This window comes from Manis pentadactyla, chromosome 4 (genome assembly GCF_030020395.1).
Source record: "Manis pentadactyla isolate mManPen7 chromosome 4, mManPen7.hap1, whole genome shotgun sequence".
NCBI classification, from domain to species: Eukaryota; Metazoa; Chordata; class Mammalia; order Pholidota; family Manidae; genus Manis; species Manis pentadactyla.
The window spans coordinates 136294723-136313045 of record NC_080022.1 but is presented as its reverse complement, the minus strand read 5'-3'; the positions used below and the strand labels follow the sequence as shown (position 1 = coordinate 136313045).

Genomic DNA, 18323 nt, shown 5'->3' with positions numbered 1-18323 from the left:
GTTCCACTTCCAGTAGTCTAAGACCCCTTAGGTTACGACCACCCAGCGTTTCTGAGGTCCCGCCCTGGAGCCGCAGACCCCGCCCCGGGCTCGCCATCTGGAGAGCTAGGGAGGAAGGAAGGATACAGACCCAGGCGTTCACCCCACCTCCACCCCCGCCCCCGACATCCCGGCCTGATAAAGGAGCCGAGGCCAAGAGGGGAGAGAGACCCCGCCCCCTTGAGAAGAGAAGCCGCAGCCCCTGCAGGACGGGGGTAAGAAAGAGAGACCGAGGGGCCAGATTCCTGGGTCTCCGAAGAGGATTGGGGCTTGTTGATGGTAGGAAAACTGAGGCCCAGAAAGTGGGCTAAACTAGGGTCGGGAGAGATAGTAGTAGAATTCGTGGTTCCGAGCTTCCATTGGGATTTGGAGGGGTGTGGACCGCAGGTCGTCTGGGGTCTCTGGCCAGGGTCGGACACCTGAGACTTAGGCGCACAGCAGAGGGGTGTGGGGTGTTGGAAGGGCACTAGGAGTCGGATTAAGGGCGCTGCGGGCCAGATTCCTCACGCTCGCCATCGACGCCGCGGTGTGGGAACCTTCAACTCTCTCCGAGCGCTGTGGAATCTACAGAAGGAAAACGAGCAATGGTGTGGTTGAGCGCAGAATCAGATGAATTAAGTGAGGCTAAGTAAGTCGAGGCCGGGGGCTTGGCTCTAGCTGCACCCAAGAGGAAGAAGCAAACTGGATGGGAAGACGTCTGAGGGCTGCCTGGATCCTGAGCCCTTTCTTTGGCACCCTCAGGCCCGCGTCGCTATGGGTTCCACCACTACTCCGGAGGGAGCGCTGGGCTACGTCCGCGAGTTCACTCGCCACTCCTCCGACGTGCTCGGCAACCTGAATGAGCTGCGCTTGCGCGGGATCCTCACTGACGTCACGCTGTTGGTTGGCGGGCAGCCCCTTCGAGCTCACAAGGCAGTTCTTATCGCCTGCAGGTTTGAGGGGTGGCTCACAGGTTGGGGTGGGACCAAATGGGAAAGGGGCGGGGCCACAAGGTCTTTCGGAAGGAATCCGAAGCCCCGTCTTCCAGAAGTGGGAGGCGGAGCGTCCCGGAATTGGGGACAGGACGATAGAGGAGGCGGGGCTTTTTATACAGGTCGTGGCTTTGTACCGTGGTGCGTGTCTCCCTCAGTTTCCCCAATCCCTAACATGAGTTGTCTGCTTTCTTTCCAGTGGCTTCTTCTACTCAATTTTCCGAGGTCGTGCAGGAGTGGGGGTAGACGTGCTCTCCTTGCCCGGGGGCCCCGAAGCTGGAGGCTTCGCTCCTCTTCTGGACTTCATGTACACTTCGCGCCTACGCCTCTCACCAGCCACTGCACCAGCTGTCCTTGCGGCCGCCACCTACTTGCAGATGGAACACGTGGTCCAGACATGCCACCGCTTCATCCAGGCCAGGTGAGGGAGCCCCAGCTTTGTGTTCTCCGTGGGTGTGGTGGCACCCCACGCAGAGGTCAAGATTAGGAAATAGCACTAATGTCCACACTTTTCCCAGCTATGAACCTCTGGGCATCTCCCTGCGGCCCCTGGAGGCAGAACCTCCTACGACCCCAACGGCCCCTCCACCAGGCAGCCCCAGGTGCTCTGAAGGGCACCCAGACCCACCTACTGAGTCTCGCAGCTGCAGTCAAGTCCCTCCCAGTCCAGGCAGCCCAGACCCCAAGGCCTGCAACTGGAAGAAGTACAAGTTCATCGTGCTAAACTCTCAGGCCTCCCAAGCAGGGAGTCTGTCAGGGGACAGGAGTTCTGGTCAACTATGCCGCCAAGCTGGGCTCTCCAGTGGAGATGAGGCTTCCAGCAGCAGCAGTGGCAGTGAAGAAGGACCCATTCCTGGTCCCCAAAGCAGGTACAGAAACTGGAACCCCAAGAATTTGTAGAGGCCTGGGTGGGTCAGGAGTAGGGAGTGAGAGGGAGGATTTCAGAGATACTAGCCTACCTTAGGAGCCAGAGGCCCAGCTGACTCAGTGGGGTGGGACTTTGGCAGCACAACTGGATATAGCTCGTTGGTCAATACTGGCTAACATCCATAAGGTGGGCCTTTGGCTCCAAGTTCTCCAGGGGAGAACCCCTTCTATATAATCTCTCCTTACCTTTTCCTCTGGGCCTTGCCATCTGCTAGGCTCTCTCCCACTGCTGCCACTGCACAGTTCAAATGTGGAGCTCCAGTCAGTAACCCCCCTCTCCTCACACCCTTGGCTCAAGAGACCACAGGATCTCCCTCTGGGGGAGTTCATCCGCCACCAGGTAAGAGCCCCTCCTTCTGTCTCCTTGGATTTTCTCCTGTGGCTGCTCAAGGCCCATTTGGGCCAAAGGCCTCAGGAAAAGCCTATTCCAGTTACTGCATATTAGAATCACTTAGGGAGATTTTTAAAAATCTCATTGCCCAGGTCACACCCCATAGGTCAGAATTTCTGGAAGTAGAAGCCAGGCATCAGTGTTTTTGAAAGCTTCCTGATGAGCAGCAAAGTTTAGGAACTTCTGGCCTATTCCCAGCCCAAGGCTTGGCAGGCTTCTCTGGCAAGATGTCATCCAGAGTGGTACAAGAGAGGAGAAAGAAACAGAAACTTCCACCCTCTATTAGGGGTCTCCACTATCATCACTAAAGAGATTAGCAGAGTACTTGAGTCAGACACACATGGAGTCAGATCTTGGCTTGTCCCCTTACTAGTCACGTGACCTTGAGCAAGTCAAGTAAACCCCCTAAGCCTTAACAGTAAGTTGGGAAAAAGAAAACTTACTACTCTGTGGTTTGAGGATTCACTGGTACTGTGATTACCCACCTCCCTTCCCAGGAAGTGAATTTTTCAGCTGCCAGAACTGTGAGGCTGTGGCTGGGTGCTCATCAGGGCTGGACTCCTTAGCTCCTGGGGATGAGGACAAGCCATACAAGTGTCAGCTCTGCCGGTCTGCCTTCCGTTACAAGGGCAACCTGGCCAGTCACCGCACAGTGCATACAGGTAGGGGAGGAGCAGGGAGGAGAGGGCCCTGGCTTTATGCCCACAGGTGTCCTAGGGCCAAGCTCCTGACCTCCCTTCCTCCCTGCTTCCAGGGGAGAAGCCCTACCACTGCTCCATCTGCGGAGCCCGCTTCAACCGGCCGGCTAACCTGAAAACGCATAGCCGCATCCATTCGGGAGAGAAACCCTACAAATGTGAGACGTGCGGCTCGCGCTTTGTTCAGGTACGGAGCCACTCCCACCCGGTTTAAAGGCCAGTTTGCCAAGAGGACGGAGGGGGCCCTGTAGGGAGGATCTGTCCCTCCCAGAGACGCACTCTGAAGTCCCCTCCGCTCCCAGGTAGCTCATCTGCGCGCTCATGTGCTGATCCACACCGGGGAGAAGCCCTATCCTTGTCCCACCTGTGGGACTCGCTTCCGCCACCTACAGACCCTGAAGAGCCATGTTCGCATCCACACCGGAGAGAAGCCTTACCACGTGAGTACCCGACCTGGCCCGGCCCAAAGCCTTAGAACGACCTCCCGTTTACCCCGGGGCCGGGCTCTGAGAGGAGTGGCCCGGGCCGTCCTTAGCTGTCTGCGAAGTGGGCGGTGTCCTGGAAAAGTCTGCGTGAGTTAGGGGCAGGCGCCGGGGTAGGGACGCGCAGGCACAGAAGGTAGGCTCTTGGCTGGCTGCCATCCTGGAGAAGAGCCACGGGAGGGCTAAACGTCTGCCGAAGAGGGCGGGACCTGCCTCCTTGGCCTGCCCTCGAGAATTTGGGAGGACGGAAGGACCATCGAGCTTCTCCGGGGGAGAGCTGGATGGTTCGCCCTCGCTCAACACCTAAAAGGTGGTTGTGGAAGGGGAGGGACCTGACTGGGCTGTCCTCCCACAGTGCGACCCCTGTGGCCTGCATTTCCGGCACAAGAGTCAACTGCGGCTGCATCTGCGCCAGAAACACGGAGCTACTACCAACACCAAAGTGCATTACCACATTCTGGGGGGACCCTAGCTGAGTGCTGGCCCAGACCCCACTCGCTTCCTGGAAGCCGGGAATGCTGCGGGCTGGCACCTGGCTTTCTGGTCAGGTTTGGGCATGGGGGTGTGCAAGGCCCCTCCGGGGCAGAATTTGCCACTACCTTAAATTCTTACTGGGTAGAGCAGGGGTGGCAGATCCCGGCTTGATCTGCTTCTGTTTTGCTGGTCAAAACCTCTTCCCACAATCAAAATTGTTGCTGAGGAGAGAGCAAGCTGGGAGCTGGAGGAGGGGAGAGGCTTGAGGCCTCCTTCTCTTAAGGGGATAGCCCTCCTCCTGCAGCCCCCATCTCATTTGGTTTATCTGTAAATATAATTTATTGAGGGCCTTCATTCTATTGCATTTCCCACTTCCTTCTTCCAGAAGTGTGACCAAAAGTGACCTGAAACACAGAATGTGAGGTCATAGCTCTGCTGGCAGAGATTAGCACTTGGCTGTCTCCTTTGGCTCGAGTGTTTTATATTATTATTGTCATATCTTTTATCTTTAGAATTGTTCTTTTTCCTATTTGTTTGCTTGTTGGTTTGTTTAAAATGGAGAAAGAGATTCTCTGTGTCCTGCCCCTCCAATTCTAGGTCTGGAACCTTTAAGCTAGGGCAGCTCTGGGAACATGTGAGTTTGTGGAATTGGGTCAGGAACCCTCTCTGGTATTCTGGATATTGTGGGTTCTCTAGCAGGCTAGAACTGGATATAGACTTTTCTCTGTTCTTCAGGGGTTATAGGAGCCTTTATGGTGAGCCTGAAATGGAGGTAATAAATGCCTCCTGGAGGCTGTGGGGTCTGCGGGCTTTGAACTGGACTGGAGGGGTGATTGAGAGGCTTTCTCTTATGCCCCTAACTGTCCCATTAGTCTGGTCACCTGGGTTTGGCTCTGCTTTGTCTATCTGTCATGATAGAGCCCACCCAGGGATTTCAGTTGAGCCCATAATCCTCCCACTAGGTCCTGTTCCTGGCACTAAATTGATCCCTCCATGGGGGAGATAGATGAAATTCCTTATCAGAGATAATGCACCCTTTTCTGTTTCCACCCAGTCTCTGAGATTGTTATGACCTAGGGGAGAATTACAAAACTCATCTTGACTGATTGGTAAAGAGTTATGACTCGGTCCTTAACTGCAAAGGCATCTAGGTTTGAATGTTCATTGGGGTTGTCTCTACCTGAGAGGAACTCCTCTTCTAGTGGGTTTTGGACATCTTCTGGCAAGTGTCCAGATTCCAGAAACTTCTTTGCCTCTGGAAGTCACTGTTAACTTTCTTCCCTTAGAAAAGCTGGGTCTGTGACCTGGTGTTCCCATCACTGCATTCCTATCTGGAACCAGTGAATGCACTAGAAACTTCCACAGGGAGAGAAAAAGGGCTGAGTTCCATTCTGGATTTGCTGTAGTTTGGATTTTGATTGGAATTACCAGTGGGATTAGGGATTTAAAAGATTTGAAGGACTGATTGATTGACTGGACCTTCTAGTTGACCAAGTAACCAGGTAGGATTAAGAGGTTGGTTGAGGGGCACAGTCTCTGGTATAGGCCAAGTAAGTAGAAAGTTAAGAATGGGGTTGCCTCTTGGTGGAATGTCTGGAATGTTAGATGATACTCTGAAGCTTTGATTTACAGTTCCTCCTATTGCCCTGGGGTGTGATTATGGAGCATGGGGTGGAGGGTAAGAAGCACTTTGAATTTATAGGGTAGAACTTCCTCAGCATAGGTCAGTACTAGCGGCTGTCACTTGGGGACTAGTGAGAAAGCTACTCTTCTCCCTCTTTTCCTCTTCCTCCCTACTGCAGAATTAAAGGAGGGAGGGAAAAGGGAAGGGAGATGTAAGAAGGAACCATGATTTTTTTTTTTTTTTAGCAGATTGAATGGGCAGGTGGAGAGTGCCTAGGGGTGGAGATGTTAGATCTTGCAAGATCAGAATCATGGAATAAAGAAGCCTCTCTGTGCTGCCTGCTGTGTTGTGTCCTGGGTTCTTGCCTGGGAGATCTGGGGACTGGGTGAGCTGGAGAAAGAGGGTCCTTCCCTCCTGGATACCATCTGGGGTTCTGTGCCCATTTCACTGTCCTATCCCAACAGACATGTTAAATGGGCCTTGTTCTCCCCTTCCTTGCCCTTGCCTTCCGGCTCATTGTGTAGGAACCAGTGACTTCATGAAGTTTCTCCGGAGCCACCTGCATCCTGCTGCTCTGAAGTCACATCCTGCCTGGGGTGTGGAAGCAGCAGGGAGAAACCAGGAAACCACTAATAATACCAAGAGGCTGGGGGATGCATCTGTGCTGGGGATCTTAATGCTTGGGACACCCCCTACCCACCCCACCACCAAGGAAAATGGATAGACTTGGGTCCCACAAAGACAGTAGGGCTGGAGGTGGCAGTGAGAAGGCTGTGTGATCAGAGCCAACATGCCAGCTCCACCCCTCCCCCAGCAGTGGTGTCTTGGAATCTATCCATTGCCCAGTGCATGCTTCTCTCCCACCCTTTCTCTTGTCCTGTGTGTGTCCTGGGTGCACATCTCTGTTCTGCCCCATGGGTACAGAGTCACTAATTCTGATAAGTTACCTCCCTTTTGGACTTAAATTCCTCATCTGTGAAATAAGTCCATTAACATAGTCTCTGCAGTTCCCTCCAACATTTACAGTTTGTGGTGGTTTCTCAATCTTTAAAAACCCATGACCTGAATTAGACTCTTTTTTTTTTTATGCAAAAAATCAAACATTAAACTAAAACCTCCCTTCTCCCTCCTACTATGCTTATCTGCTAATGAAATGAAACCAGCTAATAATATCTCCTGCTACCTGTCAGGCCCTAAATTAAGCATTTCAATGCATAGATTGACTAATTCAACTCCCCTGACAACCCTAAAAAGTAGGTGGTAGTATTATCTCCAGTTTACAGATAGGGAAACCATTTGAGAGGTTCACTATCTTGGCCAAATTAATAAGTGATGAAAGCAAGACTGGAAGTATGACTTGATTCTAAAGACTGAACAAGTAACCACTACGTTACACAGCCACACCAATTTCTACACCTTTGACACACACCTTGCCAGCCAAAGTGACTCCACTTAACATCAAAAGATTTGGGGAGTTTGATTATTTTTATTTCCCATATAAAAGATAAGGTTCCACATGCTTATGTAAATTACACAGCTTCTCTCACCACCTCACCTGGACTTGTCTGGGTATGGACCCTTGAGCCCAAGTTTCAAGGTCAGGGTCCTGAAAACTTGAATTACAGGAAGAAACAGGAAGTCAGGCCATTAGTGCTATATAAGATGGAGGAACTGGGTTCTGGTTGGGTAGGAGGGGCTGAATGCTCCAGTGGTCATGGCTTGTCTTTTTAGTCTGTTCCACCATGAGATCAGAAAATGTGGTTAGGGAATGGTAGTTACTAGAGGGCAGAGGAAAAGGTTTCTCTACTCCACCGAAGAAGGGGCAGGGGGTTCCCTGAATGAGCTCACAGCTGCCCTTCCTCTCCCCGGTATTTTGTCTCCGTGACCTGTAGTTTTCCTGTTAGTGGGAACAGAAATGTCAGAAAGGAGTTCCCATTACAGAAATGAAGGCCAAGAGTCCAACAGCCCACACTCCCCTTGTCTCTTCCCTTAGCCCTTTGAACCCCGCAGGGATCCAGGCATCTAGATTATAGCGGCCACAGGCGCTTGGCCGGGTAATTTGGTTTTAGTCTCATTTCGTAATTCCTCAGTTCGCCCCCTCCGGTCCTTGCAACTCCTGGGCCCTTCATTAAGCAAGTGTGTTTTCCTTTCCTGAACCACTTTATCCACTACCAACTCCTCTGGACTCCTTACGCGAGGGTCATGACGCTGATACCTGGACAAACTAGTCGGCTAAGCGGACAAGAAACGGAAAACACCTACAGTTAGGGTCCTGCGTCTCGTGCGGCTAATCTAGTCGGCCTCTTTACGCATGCGTCCCACTCACTACCCAAGTCCAGAACAAAGCTTTAAATCCCGCCCTGTTTTTCTAGCTCCACCCCCTGTTCAGCCGTCCCGCGTCCTCATTGGAGAGCTATGGGCTAGGATGGCCAGGTGCTGCCACTTGCAAAGATAAAATAGATAATCCACGAGAAGCCTAGCGCGCCTCAGGGGTGGGGCTCAAACTCAGTGCCTCCCCCTGGCTCCTACACCAAACGTTGGCTCCGCCCCGGACCCGTACAGCCGAGGCCTAGATTCTCTACTCGCTGCCAGCGGAGCCACACCTCCGGACGCCGATCGCCGGGGCCAGCACGGAACTGCTCTCCCCACCTATATCGACCCTTAGGGGAAAGGCGCAGGCGCCTCACGCAGCCTCTCTGCAGCTTTCAAGCCCTGGTGGGTACTCTCTCTACCAGCCTCTCCTTCCCCGCGTGGCTTCAAGCCATCCGGCTGGGTGGGTGGGTGGAGGTGGAGCGTCCTGAGCCTTTCTCCCGAAGGGGCTTTTAGTGGCGGCAGCCTTGTTACCTCCCAGATGGCGCGTAGGGCAGAGCCCCCCGACGGGGGCTGGGGATGGATGGTGGTGCTCTCAGCCTTCTTCCAGTCGGCGCTGGTGTTCGGGGTGCTCCGCTCCTTCGGGGTCTTCTTCGTGGAGTTCGTGGCGGCGTTTGAAGAGCAAGCAGCACGCGTCTCCTGGATCGCCTCTATAGGAATCGCGGTGCAGCAATTTGGGAGTGAGTGCCGCGCCCAGGTCCCGCGTCCTGAGACCCTCGGAAGGGAGAGGGGATGCGGGAGACGGACGCCTGAGATCTCACAAAACCCTTCCCCTTACCCAGGCCCAGTGGGCAGTGCCCTGAGCACGAAGTTCGGGCCCAGGCCCGTGGTGATGGCTGGGGGCATCTTGGCTGCATTGGGAATGCTGCTTGCCTCCTTTGCTACCTCCTTGACCCACCTATACCTGAGTATTGGGCTGCTCTCAGGTGAGACCCTGGGCAAAGGCAGGAGAGTCAGATGCCTGAGTCTTTGGCCTCAGGACTTCACCTTCTTCCAGTTCCTTCCAAAAGGCTTAGGTAGACTCTGAGAGAAAGTTTTAGCTGGCACCCGTGCCTGAAAGGGAATTCTTAAAAGGGATGACCACGTTGACACACATGGTAGGGACATTAGGAAATTCAAAGATGATGAATCCCGGATATGCAGAGCCAGGGCTAGTGGGACTGGAGTGTAAGAGGAAGAATTACTATAAAGTTGAGCCAGTACTATGGCTATGAAAAAGATAACATTATCCTATTTACATCTGAAGAAAGGCTTTAGAAGCTTATGCAAATGACAGTCGATGTGGCCAGAAATGGTAGCGCCTAGGTATAACTCCAAAGTTCTGTGCTAGTTACTTTACAAACATTATCACTAAGCCTCCACAGCCCAATAAGATATTACCCCCATTTTGCAGATGTGGAGATTGAGGCTGGCTGCATAAGTGAAATATCCAAGGTTGTAACAGCTAGAAAGTATCAAACCTAAGATTGTAACCGAAGCCTGTCCTCCTTTCTGCTGCTAGGCAGTGTTGGAATTACTGGCTGCCCTGAGCTCCCTAAGAGTACCCCGACCACCATTTTTTTTCTTTTTGACAGGCTCTGGCTGGGCCTTGACCTTCACTCCAACCCTGGCCTGCTTGTCCCGTTACTTCTCTCACCGGCGATCCCTGGCCACTGGTCTGGCACTGACTGGTGTGGGCCTCTCCTCCTTTGCCTTTGCTCCACTCTTCCAATGGCTGCTCAGCCAGTATGCCTGGCGGGGGGCCCTGCTGCTGGTGTCTGCCCTCTCCCTCCACTTGGTGGCCTGTGGTGCTCTCCTCCGTCCACTATTCCTGACTGAGGACCCTGCTATAGGTGGCGCTGGGGCCCAGCTTGTCTCCCTCCTCCATCACAGCCCCTTCCTCCGTTATGCTGTTGCCCTCACCCTGATCAACACTGGCTACTTCATTCCCTATGTGCACCTGGTGGCCCATCTCCAGGACCTGGGTTGGGACCCACTGCCTGCTGCCTTCCTACTCTCAGTGGTGGCTATTTCTGACCTCGTGGGGCGTGTAGCTTCTGGGTGGCTAGGAGATGTAGTTCCAGGGCCTGTGGCACGACTCCTGATGCTCTGGACTACCCTGAGTGGGGTGTCACTGATCCTTTTCCCTGTGGCTCAGGCTCCCACAGCTTTGGTGGCTCTGGCTGTGGCCTATGGCTTCACATCAGGGGCCCTGACCCCAGTAGCCTTCTCCGTGCTGCCTGAACTGGTGGGGACTGGAAGGATATACTGTGGCCTGGGACTGTTGCAGATGGTAGAGAGCATCGGGGGGCTGCTGGGGGCTCCTTTGGCAGGTAAGGAGAATGGGGTTTCCAGGTGGGCAAGGGCTGCCATACAATGGTGGGGACGGGACTCCTCACATAATAGTATATATGAGCATGGCTCTTTGGCATGGTACAGTACACTGTATCTGCATAGCCCCAAAGCAGGTCCATACGGCAAAGAAAGACTAAGAGAAGCTAGGTGGAACCCTTGGCAGGGTACCTACAGCTTGGGTTTTCAGAGGACCTGGCTGGACTTGGCCAGCCAGATACAGCATGCCAGTGTCTAACCTTTTCCTTGGTCCACTGGGCCCCAGCCCAAGTGTCTGAGCCATTTGGTCAAAGTTCTCCAGGGTCCAGATGCCAGAACCTTCAGACCTTTAACATTTTCCTCTTAACTATTAACTGAAGGTATAGAAAGGAGGGCCACAGTTGCCAGAAAGAAAGGCACAGATGTCTCTGACTTGATCTGGGTCCCCAAATCCCCACTGGCTGATTTGGAGGTCCTTTCTGAAGTCAGGAAGATGGTCAGAATTACCTTCTGAAGCCCTTTGGAAACCAGAGTTCTTAAGCTCATCCAGTCCTCCTTGGGAGTTCTAACTCTTCCAAGATGACAGATTAAGGATTATTCTTTTCCCTCCACCCAAAAATGTGTCTGAGCCATCAGTCCCACTATAAAGATCACCCAGGTGTATTCTTTTCCTCTCTTGAACCTAGGCTACCTCCGGGATGTGACAGGCAACTATATTGCTTCTTTCGTGGTGGCCGGGGCCTTCCTGCTGGCAGGAAGTGGAGTTCTGGTCACTCTGCCCTACTTCTGCTTCTCAGCTCCTACCTCCAAGCCTCACGACCTTGTGATAGAGGCACTGGATACCAAAGTCCCCCTGCCCAAAGAAGGGCTGGAAGAGGACTGAGATCCAAAAAAGGGGCTCTCAGACCCAGAAAGCCAAATGTTGACAGCTCCAGGTCTTCTCCTCTTGCCCCATCTTGGCTCTGACAGAATCACAGTGCCTTAAGCATCTTGATCTGCCTCCCCCAGAGCAGGCTGGAGCTCCTGCAATGTGTGGGCCAACCTTATGTGTTTTTTGAGGACTCTTGTCTCTTCTTTGCTTCCATAACGTTTTCAGAGGGATCCAGGAGTTCAACATGCCCTGCTGAGCTGTGAGTCAACAGTGAAAATCAAAGGCTGAGAGACTTACCATGTTTCACGTGTGATCTCCTGGGTTGCCTACTAAGTTTCTTCTCTGAAGACATGTTTGGCAAAGAGGGATGCGCCTTTGAGATAAAACTGAGTAAGAGAACTGGATAATAATCAGAACTTCAAAAAGGGCTGGGGCCCATGTGCTTGGATTGGCTGAATGGGATCATGTCTGAGGAGTGGAGCAAGTGTCCAGGAGCTTTGGTGACCCAAAACATTTTAACCCTGGAGTCTTCTCTCTGGACCACAGTTTTTCCCACCTGTGCACAGACCTCCCTCTTTCCCACTATTCCCTGTGACTTAGAAAAGAAATTAAGAGAATGGGGGACACGGGGTGGGGGGCAGTGTAGTGTGGGAGTGGGAGCTAAAGCTGAGAGAGCTGAAGTGTGGGGTCTAGAATTCTTGTATTTCACTCAGGCCTGTAGAAGGAGATTGAAAGAGTTATCTGGAAGGTCTGGGTACTGGGAGTGAAGCAAATGATCCTGGGGCAGAAGGCACCCAGGAGACCCCCTTCCAAACAGACTATAGGGAACAGGCAGTTGACTCTTTGAAGAGTCCCTGTGATGACCTGATAACCGGCAACAACTTGGGCAAAGAGAAATGGACTAGTTGAACAGACAGACACCTTTCTTTTCCCCCAGGGCTTAGTGGGATTCTGTTCCTTTCAACCAGCGTTTTTGGATGTCTTAAATAGCATGTTTTCAGCATCCTAGATTGGCTAACAGTGGGAGCTTGCAGGGAAAATCAGATAGAAATTCTTTATTGGGGAGAGGCTCGAACAAGAAAATGGTCAACAAGTGGTGTCCAGACTGGAGTGAGGGCCTCCGGAGGGGAGCAAGGCAACCTGAGGAACTGGAAGCAGCTCCCCCATCTCAGGTGGAGGGGTGGCTGGAGGTGAGGCTGGCCGGCAGGATGGCAGTGCCCGGGGCAGCCCCATGTAGATGAAGCTGCCCAAGAGGATGAAAGAGCCGCACACGAGGAAGGAGGCAGTGAAGTCTCCTGTCTCATCCCTTAGGAACCCTAAGAGGAAGGGACAAGGAATTTAGAGGCCTCAAACCCCAGGGGCAGAGGATGGTTGCTAGTGAATCTGCAGGCTTAGGCCTTACCTGACAGGGGAGGGCCCAGAAGCCCCCCGAGGCTCATCAGCATCATCACCAGCCCTGTGGCCTGTACAACACCTCCGATGCCCACTAGCCCTGGGAGCACACCGAAAACCAGTGGGGCGTAACTTCCTGCGCTCAGCCCATAGGCTCCAGCCGCGGCTAGCAGGGCCCCCTCCCAGCCCTCCTCACTCCCCACTACAGGCACCAGTCCCACTGCCAGCAGCCCCAACCCGGTCAGAGCCGCAAAAACCATCAGCAGCCGCGGGAGGGGCGCCCAGCCCTGGTCTGCCAGCCACCCGCAGACCAGCCGGGCGCCCGCATCCCCCACTGCGGCCACTGCCACCACCAGCGCTGCCCCATACCCACCCAGGCCCCGGTCTAAAGCATGAGGGGCCAAGTGCACGTAGGGGACGAAGTACCCGCCCCCCACTAGGGCGGTTCCCAGAGCAAAAACTAAGAAGGCCCGGCGTTTGAAGAGATCCAGGCCTAGGGCAGCTAGGGGCCCGCGGGGTGGGGAAGGGGTGTCTCCAGGGAGCGCCAGAGGTCGCAGCAGGGCACCACAGGGGGTGAGGTGGAGGGTAATGGCGCCAAGGAGAAGCAGGGCGCCCCGCCAGCCGAAAGTATCAAGGAGGAGCTGCAAGGTGGGCGCCAGGAGCAGTGAGGAGGCCCCATTGCCCGTGAGTGCCAGCCCCACCGCCAAGACTCGACGGCGGGAGAAGTAACGGGAGAGGGTCCCGAGGGCAGGGGCGAACACCAAGGCCCAGCCGGAGCCTGCGAATGGATATGACGGGTGAGGACGGGGACCTGGGATGCCTACCCCAGCAATCCCAGCCCTGCTCCTTGCAGGAGGCCCCCGCCCCGTTGGCCTCCAGTCATCAAAAATCTCCGGTGTCCACCATCACCCCTAAGGACCCAGGTATCCCTCTCCTCTCACCGGCGAAAACGCCCAAGCCAAGGTAGAGGTGCAGCTGACTGCGGGCGAAAGCGGAGAAGACGAAGCCGAGCGAGGTGAGGACGCCCCCAACCATCACCACGGGGCGCGCTCCCCAGCGGGTGCTCAGGGCACTGCCCACTGGGCCTAGAAGGGGGCGGAGTCAACGGGAGACACGCCCCTGGGCCGCCAAACTCGCTCCAACATTTCTCATTGGCCGTTTGCCTGGTCTAAAGCTCCTCCTCCAGCCTAATAGCTCCTCCCCTTGACCCCAGGACCCATTCTTTTCTAGAAGTTGGTTCTACCGGTCGCCCTTCAGATTGCCTGGTAATTAGACGGGTCCCCCACGATGACACCCACGGCCCCTCCACCCCCGTTCCCGCCTCCCACAACGGGGCCCTCCCCTCACTGGCTGCCTGCTGCACGGCCAGGGCCAGAGCGCTGACCCACGCAGTATCCTGAGCGCTTCGGTCAAAATGCTCCGCGAGGTCAGGGAGGACAAGGCCCAGGGAACGTAACAGCCCGTAGGAGAGCCCATTCACCGCGAAGGCTGCGGCTGCCACCACCCAGCCCCAGCCCCCGTCCGGGGGTCCGGCCGGCTTAGGGGTCATCGCCGTCTGGGGGAGGAGGAACACGTGTGAATAAAGTCTCAGAATCTGTGCCTCCTCCACGGACATGGGCATCCCTGAGACCCAGCTTCTGGATGCTTACCCAGGGTGGGCTCGTCACCCTGAGCACGATAAGGAGGGGGCGGGGGGAGCGGGAGCTAGGCCTAGGGATAGAATTCCTGGGTCCGCGCGAGGTACCGGGACGGAGTGACCGCCGATCCCCCAGCCCCGGGACTCCCTTTCCCACACGCACCCCTTACCCCTTACCCGACCTCCCCGGTCGCTGCGGGGAAGGAAAGGGCGAGGACTGGCTTGGCCCGGTTTCTCCCCGATTCCTAGGCGGGCGGGGCCCCAGAGGGGAGCCAGAGCAGAGATGGAGCCCAACTTACGGGCTCTCTCGGTAAACAGAGATCACCACAGGGGGCCTGAGCCACCTGGGACACTGGGGCTTTGGAAGGCGGGGGCGAGCTGAGACAATCAGCCAATCTGCTGAGCTACGGGTGAGGCCAGAAGCTGAGTCCCACGGGGATTGAATTATATATATATATATATACACACACGCACGCACGCACATCAGAAGAGAGCGGGGAGGAATGAATGCCGCCCCGCCCCGCTCACGCCCACGCACCTGCCACCTGCTGCGCACGGGGCAGACGAGTGGATTGCAAACCCCAGCAAGCCTAAGGTCTGTACGCAACGCACAGAAATAGGGGTGGTCCCCGCAAGACCTGAGAGGATGATTCATTTTATTATCAGAAAACGTTGCTGGAGGACCAGGAATATCGGATGTCAAATCACAGATCCACACTGAGTGAGTGCTGCTTCCGCGCTCAACAATAATACGGCCTCAGGGTTGGAGGGGAAGGAATATTATTATTATTACAGGAGCTATGACAGGCACTCTTTACGCTCATCTTTGCAATCTCACAATAACCCTGTGAAGAAGGTGTCATCTTTTACAGATGAAGTGACTGAAGCTTAGAAAGATTAGGTGACTTGCCCAAAATTACCCAGCTAAAAATGGTGGAAATACTTGAATTTACATCTGTCCAACTCAAGGACCATACAAGGAAAACAGACCTAGGACTGAAATAGAATCCGCCAGTGGCGGGAAATGGTGTGAAGACAGTTTGAAGCTAAACTGGCCTGGAAATGGTACACCTTTGCGGGGCCAGGGAGTTTATGATTCTAAGATAGGGGTTCATGGAAATAGAATGCATCCTGTGGTCAGAACCCTGAAGATTTAGACTAAAATTTTTAAAACAAAGTAAGAAATTTGAGAATTGAATTCAGGTGTTGATTTCTTGAAAAACTTTATTAAGAATATTCTTTTAATCTTTTTAACATTAGGATTAAGGTTACAACTGGGTCACTGCAGCTATTTGAATCGAGATATGTTCTTTGGTTTCATTGCTAAACATCAGAAAACTGGGCCATTTACAGTTTGGAGCGTGCATCATCTGACAGCCACATGATGGCAGTATTTCCTAATCATTAAGAAAGTGTCTGCAAATTGCTCTTCATTGCCTATAGGAGTAAAAAAAATCCAATGTCTCTACTTTGAAGATAAGGCCTTTCACAATCAAAAGTAGACTCAGACTACCTTCCCATTCCATCTTCTTCCCCTCTTGTACACCTTTCCATCATTCATTAAGTAGCATCTCAGCTGCTCCATGAACAAGTCTAGCTTTTTTCTCACTCCTGAATTTTTGCATATGTCATGCCCTCTGCTTGAAACATCGATGTGGTACAGGAGTCAATGAAGGGTGAAGGTCCTGCCATGTACACCCTAGGAAATTGGTCTCAGCAGGATCCCTAACCTGAGATGCTGTTGTGAAAGGTACCCAGGAGGGAAGGGAGAGCCCCCACTTCCTGAGTTGACTGGGGAGGATTCTGCTTCAAGATGAAGGAAGCCAATGGAAACAAATCATGTAAAAGTAAAGTGAAATGCAGTAAAAAGAATTTAAAATGCATGGCAGCCAAAGAGGCGACAGGGCCCTCTGGGTCTTGAAGTTGTACAAAGTGATGCTGAGCACGTTGACAGATACTTTGGAACCCGGAGGGCATCCCACAGCCTGGGACTGGAGTGATTGGTTGTGAAAAAGCACACTCCTTTTCTACCTCACATTCCCTATATTGTTCACCAAAATGACCATCATTATACATCTTTGCTCATGTTGCTAATATAGCATTTAGTTTGGGAGAATGGACTGACACGTTAGACTTCCTGGGCTTGAATCCCAGCTCTGCCACCAGCTAGCCAAATAACTAGTTACTCAACCTCTCTGTGCTTCAATTTCTTCATCTCTAAAATGGGAACAATAATAGTAGCTGCCTTATAAGGCTTTTGTGAGGATTAAATGAGTCGCTGTATATACTTGTATGAGCAAGGGCCCTACAACAGAGCCTGGGACATGGTGTGTCAGCCCCTACTGCTGCTATTGCTGTGACTTAGAGGAACCGGGCTAGACCCTATAGTCCCACTGTCCTTTCCCCACCTAGCTACTTCTACTAATGCATCTGGGTCAAAGAACCACTTTGGTGAGTTCTCTGCAGAATGACATGGGTTATTGTATCTGAAGAGCTACAAAAAGAGGTTAAATGAAGTTTTTTTTCCTTTGTGGTGAGTGATTTTCTTAACATTTTCTAAAGTTTATGAGAAAATGATGGTCTCCTTATCTTGACTCTAAAAACCAAAGAGAAGGAAAGAGTCAAAGTAAGTTTTGTTCATTTGTTCCTTTGTACAAAATATTTATAGACACCTGTCATGCCAGGCGCTATGTTTAGGACTAGGGCTACAAATACAAAGACACAGTGTCTCCTCCAAGCCCCCACCATCAACTTAGAGAGAAAGTGAAACACAGAAATCTCCGCACAAGGAGCAGGACACAGACACCAGGAAATGATGCACAGGAGGAATTTACTCGGTCTGCTTGGTCCTGCTGGAAGGCTTCACAGAAAAGGAGCCCTTGAGCTGGGTCTTGAAGGATGAGTAGGAGTTTGCCAGATGGATGTGTGGGCAGGAGCATTCCAGGCAAAGGGAGCAGCTTGTGGAAATCATAAAGGAATGATCCAGCTTGGCACACTGTATATTGTTAGGGGGCTATAAATAGGCATGGGGCGGAGAACAAAGAGTGTGTAGGAGAATAATGTGGGAGGAAGTTGCTGGGGCAGTGGGTCCCATGGTGATAGGTCTTGAAGGATGGCTAAGGAATTTAGATATCTTCCCAGAGACTGATGCTTCCCAAAAAATATCTAAGGACATAGCATTCGCTAACATTCCATGCTGAGCACAGAGGATGAGGACTTATCCCACAGCAGGAGGGGTCAGGAAAGTCTGGGTCTATAGACTTTTTGCATGTGGGAAATTTCTTTGAAATATCTTGTTTTACATTGAAAATTCACATGGAGGTTTGCATCCTACTTCATTCTACTTCATAACTTTTGATGCCTATTTTCATAGGAAAACGATGCTTTAAAAGACAAGGTAAATTATTTAAGCTTTTCTCCCCAAATCTTCACTACCAGTGGTTGCAGCAAGGCCCCCTCTGGGAAATCGCCCCCTGACCACACCCACTCCAAATCGGCATCCGAGGTGTCCCCTGTGCCTACTTAGCCCCCATTGGAGCACTTCTCAGCCTGCACTGACATCACCCGTTTTTGTCTTCTGCCCCCTGTCCCCACATTGCCCTGGAGGTGGGACCTTGTGTTATTGATCCGGGGATCTTTGACACCAAGGATGCCAAAGCTGAATGACAGCTTGCTGAGTATGGGAAACACTGACAAGGGACTCAGGAATGCTGGGCTCAGGGCCTGGGCTGCACAGGGTGTGGCAGTATCTCCAGAAGGGGCCACCAACAGACAAAACCAGTTGCGTCTGCCCACGTGGAGAAAGCCTCAGAAGCAGACGGTGAGCCAGGGCAGGTCTTCAGGGAGATCAGAAGAGAGGGTCAAGGTCTATACATAATTTACTTCGGGGACTCTGGGATCTGGGACTTAAAAACTGCTGTGAGGCTCTCTCATTGGAGTTCCTGCAGGAAGTTCTTGGGGCCTCAGGAGTCTGCATCTTCGGGAAAGCCTGGAGCTGAGCCCAGCCCTTCCCTGGATACACCCTGGGGCCTCCCTGTGTAGAAGGAGTGGAGAGGGAAGAGGGCAGGTAAGGATGGATGGGGCTCCTCACAGGAAATATGGCTCTATTTGAAATATACAGAAGTACGAGGCCTTCCGG

The 18323-nt window shown here is 52.9% G+C and overlaps 3 protein-coding genes across 9 annotated transcripts; 2 read left to right on the top strand and 1 right to left on the bottom strand.

The window, feature by feature from the left end:
• The first annotated feature begins 167 nt into the window (after positions 1 to 167).
• BCL6B (BCL6B transcription repressor) lies at positions 168 to 6271 on the top strand. Of its 3 annotated transcripts, XR_008997181.1 has the most exons (10): positions 168 to 318; positions 781 to 971; positions 1210 to 1431; positions 1529 to 1879; positions 2153 to 2277; positions 2826 to 2990; positions 3083 to 3213; positions 3329 to 3466; positions 3864 to 5991; positions 6131 to 6271. XR_008997181.1 is itself a non-coding variant. In XM_036896136.2 (9 exons), the coding sequence occupies exons 2-9, from the start codon at positions 793 to 795 to the stop codon at positions 3978 to 3980; spliced, it is 1428 nt and encodes a 475-aa protein (XP_036752031.2). In that variant the 5' UTR covers positions 168 to 254; positions 781 to 792; the 3' UTR covers positions 3981 to 5931. The 3 variants fall into 3 exon arrangements, 2 of the variants coding, with proteins under 2 accessions (XP_036752031.2, XP_036752032.2); XM_036896136.2 differs by lacking the exon at positions 6131 to 6271 and having other exon boundaries at positions 168 to 254; positions 3864 to 5931; XM_036896137.2 differs by lacking the exons at positions 168 to 318; positions 6131 to 6271 and adding an exon at positions 361 to 667 and having other exon boundaries at positions 3864 to 5931.
• Positions 6272 to 6751: 480 nt separating this feature from the next.
• Positions 6752 to 12907, top strand: SLC16A13 (solute carrier family 16 member 13). Of its 3 annotated transcripts, none has more exons than XM_036896109.2 (5): positions 6752 to 8321; positions 8458 to 8656; positions 8759 to 8902; positions 9551 to 10288; positions 10973 to 12907. In XM_036896109.2, the coding sequence occupies exons 2-5, from the start codon at positions 8458 to 8460 to the stop codon at positions 11167 to 11169; spliced, it is 1278 nt and encodes a 425-aa protein (XP_036752004.2). In that variant the 5' UTR covers positions 6752 to 8321; the 3' UTR covers positions 11170 to 12907. The 3 variants fall into 3 exon arrangements, with proteins under 3 accessions (XP_036752004.2, XP_057356950.1, XP_036752005.2); XM_057500967.1 differs by having other exon boundaries at positions 11383 to 12332; XM_036896110.2 differs by lacking the exon at positions 8759 to 8902 and having other exon boundaries at positions 10973 to 12332.
• On the bottom strand, positions 12228 to 14632 carry SLC16A11 (solute carrier family 16 member 11). 3 transcript variants are annotated; one of them, XM_036896107.2, is made up of 5 exons: positions 14356 to 14632; positions 13897 to 14104; positions 13491 to 13634; positions 12560 to 13327; positions 12228 to 12473 (listed from the first exon to the last, which is right to left on the bottom strand). In XM_036896107.2, the coding sequence occupies exons 2-5, from the start codon at positions 14096 to 14098 to the stop codon at positions 12244 to 12246; spliced, it is 1344 nt and encodes a 447-aa protein (XP_036752002.2). In that variant the 5' UTR covers positions 14099 to 14104; positions 14356 to 14632; the 3' UTR covers positions 12228 to 12243. The 3 variants fall into 3 exon arrangements, with proteins under 3 accessions (XP_036752002.2, XP_036752003.2, XP_036752000.2); XM_036896108.2 differs by having other exon boundaries at positions 14363 to 14632; XM_036896105.2 differs by lacking the exon at positions 14356 to 14632 and having other exon boundaries at positions 13897 to 14346.
• Positions 14633 to 18323: the final 3691 nt, after the last annotated feature.